Source organism: Anser brachyrhynchus (genome assembly GCF_964034855.1).
Source record: "Anser brachyrhynchus genome assembly, chromosome: 2".
In the NCBI taxonomy this organism is placed as follows: Eukaryota; Metazoa; Chordata; class Aves; order Anseriformes; family Anatidae; genus Anser; species Anser brachyrhynchus.
The window spans coordinates 85,296,298-85,303,430 of NC_137695.1; the positions used below are offsets into that span (position 1 = coordinate 85,296,298).

The 7,133-nt window shown below is 36.2% G+C and overlaps 1 protein-coding gene across 1 annotated transcript in view; it reads left to right on the forward strand.

Moving 5' to 3' along the window:
* DAP (death associated protein) overlaps positions 1 to 5,076 on the forward strand; it is a 48,225-nt gene extending 43,149 nt beyond the window's left edge. The window contains exons 3-4 of the mRNA XM_080583554.1: positions 702 to 744; positions 2,446 to 5,076. Of these exons, the coding sequence (XP_080439680.1) occupies positions 702 to 744; positions 2,446 to 2,565 (163 nt within the window). The 3' untranslated portion in view covers positions 2,566 to 5,076. The remainder of the gene's footprint in view (positions 1 to 701; positions 745 to 2,445) is intronic.
* Positions 5,077 to 7,133: the final 2,057 nt, after the last annotated feature.

A 7,133-nucleotide genomic window follows, 5' to 3' on the forward strand; every position in this document is an offset into this window, starting at 1 on the left:
CAGTGGTCCAGGGAATCTGATCCCTTGTGTTGGCTGAGTGTGAGTTGAATTCTACTGTTGAGTCTGTTCCTATTGATGTGAGTGGAAGTCTGCAAATCAAAAAGTGGAGCAGAGTTTGCTTTATGTTTTTTTAACATTTGTTTTATTGCGGACATAGTTCTACTGTGTAATAGAGTAAATAAATATCTGCTTTAAAATCTGTGATTTAAAGTATTAGGTCTTGTTTTTTCTGAGACTCGGAATCTTAATTCATTTGACTGACTTACATAAAGTTGGATTTTATTTTATTTTCCATAACAGCAGTAAGTTTAGTCTAACTACAGTTTCAATTTTTTCTTGCAATACAAATATACTAAGCCCAAAGTATACTGGTGGCAGCTTATATATAAAATTGGAGGATTAATAAACCAATGGAAACAAACCAAGACTCTCAGCTTTAAGTAACAAAGTAAGCTTTCAGACTAGTCTTTTACCACTGCCTCTCAATTAACATGAAGTAAGAGCAGTCAAAACATACAGGTCTGTATCAGTGTTCTTGGCTGTAGTAAGGCAAAAGTCATTTGAAGAGGAAATTTTTCTGATTTGAAACATTAATTGCCAAAAATGCTTTTTTTTTTCTTTTTTTGCATTGAATGTGTGACATACTTTTCATGTTTATCTTCTAAATATTTTGTACAAGTAATCCCTTTTTTTTTTTTCAGCCCACCTAAGCCAACGGTGTTCATCTCTGGTGTCATTGCTAGGGTAAGATTATCATTAAATTTCTTTCAGCCATAGGAAAATGATTGTAGGCTTTTCAGAATTATTACTGATCAGAATAAAATTAATCTCTTTCATTCCCCTTTCTCTTTTATTATAAAGAGCTTTATGTTTTCTACATTTGTTTCAGTCCCTTTGAGCATTCTTTCTGGGTTTTGTGTGAAATTAAAATTATTGAAATGGCTTCCACTGTTCTAATTTCAGCACTTAAATTTTATTGGATCTTCTTTTCATATCTAAGGGAGATATTACTGCATTCCTGTCTTTAAAGGCAATTGCATTTAAGTCTGCTGCTATAGCTTGACCTGTGATGAGGAGCAGCACTTCTGCCTGTGGCGGTACATGTTTGAAGACACGGAGCTACCCTATGTGCCTTGGGGTACCGGCAATTCTAAGCATTGTTCCCTAAACTTTAACAGCGAGCAAGACCTGGAAATCCATAAGCTTAATCATTAGTATTAACAAGCCATTAATCATCCGGTCAGTAATTCATGCCTTGTGCACAGGGTTTTTATCTTGGCTTTACATGATAGTTATCACTAGGGTGTGTAATGTGGTTTATATGTCTACAAACAAGTCACAGAAGACCTGCATTCACATCTTCTGTTTGAGACAATAGGGTGTAAGGGGGCAGAGAAGTATGGAAAACGCAGAACAGCATGAAGAGGAAAAAAGGTAGAAAATGTCAATTCTGAGAAAAGGTGTTTGAAAATTAGAAGCAGCTTGGAGCAGAGAACAAAGTAGAAAAAATGTAAAAAGCTAACCTAGTGATCAAGATAAAAATAAAATGCTGTCAGAGTAGAAGCAAATAATTTGGAGTAGGTTGGAATGGGGTCACATGTGAAACAGACAATCTGAGGTGTCTGCTTTATACAAAATATTTCTGTGTAACATTGTCACCCCATGAACCCATGGAATACAGACTTTTCGCATGCGTTTGTCCCATTTTCTAAACAGAATTTGCAGTGCTGTTCTCTCCCTGTCATTGAGGACTGATAGAAGTTGTTTCCCACTGCTTTTTGAAAACTTCATGGGACTGACCCTAGAAAAGAAAGTTCTAAGTTGGTGACATGAGTATTACATGTGAATTGATAGTGTAGAACAGTAGCAAGTGAGAACTAAGACTAGCAGACCTCGTTAAAACCTCGTTAAAAGAGCAAGTTAAACTTAAAAGCTAGGGAGCTCTGAGATTTGAGTCAAGAATAGTTTTAGATCCTGCCTTTCTTCCTACAGAACTAGCATTTCTACAGTTGGTTTTCCTGTGCAGGTCATTTCTCAAGCTGCCTTAGATTATTTGTGAAATAGTTCCTCTTTCTTGCTGTGTTGTGAAAACCAAATACATTGAATAGATCTGACCGTACAGAGACAGTGAAAGTGACTTGGCAGAAGGATCTATTAAATGCTGAAGATAAAATGTGTTGTGTGGTGGTTTTTTTTCTATTGGATTGCTTTAAGATACCGTGTTCTTAGGTGCTATGTATAATTGGAAGAAGCTAAATCTGTGCAAGTGATATTCTGAAGTTGTCTGAAAGAATAGCAAGATAGTACATGTACAGGGGGACTTCAGAGGAATATGTTGCACTATTTTGCATCTGATCTTTACATTTTGAAAAACTTATATTCACTTGAACTGGAACATAGGGTTCTAAGATGTCTTAAATTTTTCCCGATGTGTTCTTCATACAGGGTGATAAGGACTTCCCTCCAGCTGCAGCTCAGGTGGCTCATCAGAAACCACATCCTTCTGTGGAAAAGCTTCCTCACCCTCAACATGTCAAGCAGCATATTCACCAACCTCGCAAGTGAGCTCTCCATCAAAATCTCAGCCAAACTGCCATCAGTGAATATGTTTGAGAGAAGACAATGACACTTTACGATTTACACTATCAAATCTGTAATATTGACCCCTAAAATCATATTCTGTTTCTTTTAATTCCCAAGGGCTAATAAGAATGAAGACATTATTCAGTTGATTTACCAGATGGAGAATTTTCCCCTTCTCTGTTTTGTATTTGCTGATCAAGGGTGGTTTTTTTTGGTAAGACTCTCTTATTGCCAAGACAAAACTTTAGTATGAATATGATTAATGAGCTTAAAGCTTGTACTTTTAGTTCTGGCATTACAATAGCAGATAATTATGTAGTTTTTATGCTAAATCAGTACAGAACAACCCTTTTGTACTGCTACTTTTATTATCTGGAGGGAGTTTGTGTGTGAGACAGATTCCATAGATAGCTTCCTAAGATGTTAGGTGTCAGTGGCTGTGCCCTCTGATTTGAACTAGTGAAATGATAAAAGGGTCCAAATATATTCTCAAATGGACAGAAATCCAGTTGAATCTTCTTTCTACCCCTTCGCACTCATAGTCTTGCTGAAATTCTTCAGTGCAAGCTCTGCACGTACGGAGGTCTGTGGAATGGAGAGGGAGACGTAGTCAGAGTTACAAGTACACTGCTGCTGCAGATTACCGGTCCATGATCTCATGGGTCTCACTGGGGCCTGTATTTTTATGAGGCGATAATTTCTCAGTTCTAATAACAAGCTGAAGCAGTTCAGGACCTTCCAGAACTGAACTTAAAATAAACTGAAGAAAAATCTGTTTTCTTTTTTAAATTACACTTTGAGATCACTGTTGGAAGATAAGTGATAACATCATTAAATGTGTTTAGGTTTATGACCCGACCTCTGTTGTGCATCCTTTTTTTATTGTAAGGACAATAATGGTACAAGGGAATAAAAGTTACCTTTCAGATAAAGCAATTGGATTAGGTTAGGCCACATAATTAAATCTTTTCATTACACAGTTCAAAAAGAAAAAAATCACAAGCTCTATCATCTTCCTTCTACAACTCACCTCTATAAAACCCAGGAAAAATTATTTTTTAAACATTCCACCTACATTTTTAAAGTGTACTTCTGTTTTTAACTGACTATAAATACAGTGCAGGTTTTAATGCCCTGTAGGTTTATAAAACTTCTAACAACCTCAAAAACTGGGTACAGGAGCAAGCTCTGCAATTATTTACCTGCCAACTTAGTTAAAGTTTGGCGTCACTTGGGGCTTTACTAGTTCATTTATGTTTAAAACCAAATATTAGGAAAAAACAGTGAAGAGGGTTTCAAAACATGATTTTCTTTAAGATTTTCTTTAAATATCTGCAGTTTCAATAATTATTCTTTGAATAACTGATATAAAACAACAATTCTGTGAAATATGGCCCATTTCACAAGCGAAATAACTCACTTCATGTGGGTGAAAGGGACCTGACACGTCCATCTCTTTGTAGGCTTGAAATGGAAAAGGTGTTCTACAAAGGATAGGCATGCATATATTTATTCTGCACCCGAGGAGGGATGTACAATCCATGTATGCAGTCCTTATTTTCAATTTAATTAGATGACTACTTGTCTTAGAGAATGAGAACATTGGTTTTAAGAATTATTCTGTATTAGAATATGCATAATTTTTAAATATGCTTTGTTTCTGATGTCGGTACTTCTGAGGCCTTGTTCATTGCCACTCATGAGTGTCCAAGTGATTCACAAATGAGTAATTTATTCATAAAGGTAGAACTGTTGAACCTTGTGGAATATTTATGTGAGCTAATTCACTGGCAGGAACATTTGCAAGATTCAGGACAGCAAGGGGTGGCATCTCATTGACAGTGCATGGGACTGTTGATTGCACTGTAGTGCATGGACCATGATTGGGAGTGATGTGGATGGGATTCAGCTCTTAGTTTTGTGTCTACATCTGAAGTAGTGTCTACGCTCAAACTGTAGACAATAATGTAGTCAAAACAGTCGGTGTAGGTATGATGTGACCAATATTTTCAAGACAACCTGAATCATTCTTGACTCTATTGACTGAAGTGGAAAACTAAACGTACTTTGGTATAGTTGCACACAATTTAGTGGGGCTGGATACCTCTACTCCATGTCTAGTAACAGCAGGTACAAATGTATGTTTCTACCTTTTGCAAGCAACACCATATTTCTAGCCTTTTATTAAAAATTGGGAATACAGGTGCTTTTGACTTACGAACTGCTCCTGGTTGTTAATGCAATATATATACAGCTTATATAGACAGTATCTGAATTTTGTCTTTGATTACTTAGATGGATATATATGTTTGTACAATGGAGTATGACTCCCAAGATAGCTTTAGTGCCTTTTAGAGTGCAGGAATTCATATACAGTTAGAAAATGTCTCTGTATGAAAGCGTATTCTGTATTGTTGGAAGGTATCCATGTTGATGCATAGGTTGCCTTACCAAAGTGTTACCTTGCTGAGAATAAAGAATCATAACTGGTGATCTGGATTGTCTACTGATGATTATTATACTTTCTAAGTAAGTAAATATGTCACAATAACATAAAAGCACAGCAGATGTTCAGATATTAGTATTAAATGATTGCAAAAGAAATTTTCTGGGATTGTCAAAGTGACAATAATGCAACAATAAAGCATGAGATTGTATATTGGGCTCATTTTTGTATAAGCACAGTGCAAATCAGGGTGGAGTTTTGTGGGTTTTATGGAATTTTAGTACAGAATGCCACAAGACTAATCAACATTTTATAGTTAGTGAAAATTATTAGGAAATTTTATGACATAGTGGATGAGCTGTTTTGGATTCTTCCAACTAGAAGGCAAGTTGCTGTCTTCCACTATGAAATTGGAGTTTCCCCACTAGGTCTTTGCCAAGGTGTAGAATCTTAGACTGGTAATAAATCAGTATGGTAAAGGAAATGAGATTTAACATTTTCTGCTACTTTTCAAGTCCTAGTCTTCTTTCAGAAATGAAAGTTTTATAACCAGAAGAGTTGGCAGGCTTCTTGTAATACCACAGATAACATTGCATCGTACATGCCATTACACAAGTGATTCACAGAAGACTTTGGATAAGTGACCACAGGGTTTTTGGAAGCTTTCTGATATTTTTGGCATCCTATATTTAGTATATGGTTAGTGTGTATATAGTAAACATAAAGGATACCTCGCAGTACAAATATGATAGATTTGCTCTCTTGAGACTATTACAATGTTAGCTCCTTAGCCTCAGCAGTCATGCACTACATTGTTCAAAAACTGTCTTCTTTCATTAAATTTTGGAAAAATACATGGCTGTGACATCTGGCATGCTTGTTGATTGAGTTGTCCATAATTATTCCAAGTTCCATGGCCCTGTTTTCAGCAGTTAGTAGTAATTAGAGTTTATTTGCTTCTAATTTCAACAGTATGGCCTAACATTTTTTCACTGGATAGACTGAAACAGAAGTATTAGACTTTTATTCATGGTAGTATAATCATTATGTGCTCCTTGACTCTTTAATGAAAATGTTCCTAACAATCTCTTTCATACAGAGGTGAAGGGGATGGTTTGCACATATGTTTTTGTAACTTTAGAACAACACTATTCTGAATGCTCATGGTCTTCACAGAGGAGGAAGGTGTGGATATTATAAACCACTTCTCGTGTCCCCTTCAGATTTTGGTATATCAAGTTTAAATGAGATTTAAGTCTAGGCCAATCCAGATTATATTGTCTAGGAATTGAGATTTAAGTCTAGGAATCCAGATTATATTGACTGTAAGAGCCTAGATGAGAAGAAACTTGAGTCGAGCGTACAGTGTTGAATCTTCAAACTTCCTCAACAGATGGGTAAATATAATGTACATTGTCAGTGTAACATTGGTAAGTGTTGTGCATTATTGTATTATGTATAACTGGTAAAGGTACTTAACTTGCTAGTCTATGGAATTCCTTTTTTTCCTCAAAATTTCTTTATGACACCTCTGGCATGTACGATTTTTTCTTAAGAAGGCAGAGTCTTGTAGTTTGCTTGTTGGTGTGTTCTTGGGTCTCCTTTAAGAACACATTTACTGGTTTTCCTCATCTTGCATCAGAAAAGAGACTGCATCTGGTGTATGCTATTTCTGTGAATCTTCTCATAAAAGTTAACGCAGGTGTGTAGATAGGAAACCCCAGATGAGAAGTGCAATGTGTTATTTTACAAAGCACTCCATGAATGAAGTATGTTACAAAGACCTCTTCCCTTTACCTTGAGGATGCTGATTTCAGGTGAGAACAGAATACAATCTTAAATATAATTTAATATTGCTTGGAGCTGACAAGCACACATGGATGCTGCTGATTTTTTTTTTTCCAAAATTCACTCCCAACCCTGCCAGGCTGGGACAACACTGAGACAGAGGCATTAAACCCATTGCAAGCATAAATCTTGCAAGTGACCTTGAAAGGACCCCTTGTAATATAATCTCTGCTGCCCAGCTTGTAGTGAAGGTATTTTTAGAAAACTCAAGTGGCTAGGGTTCTGTAGGTCACTCCCAGCTTTAAAAAAGAAATGC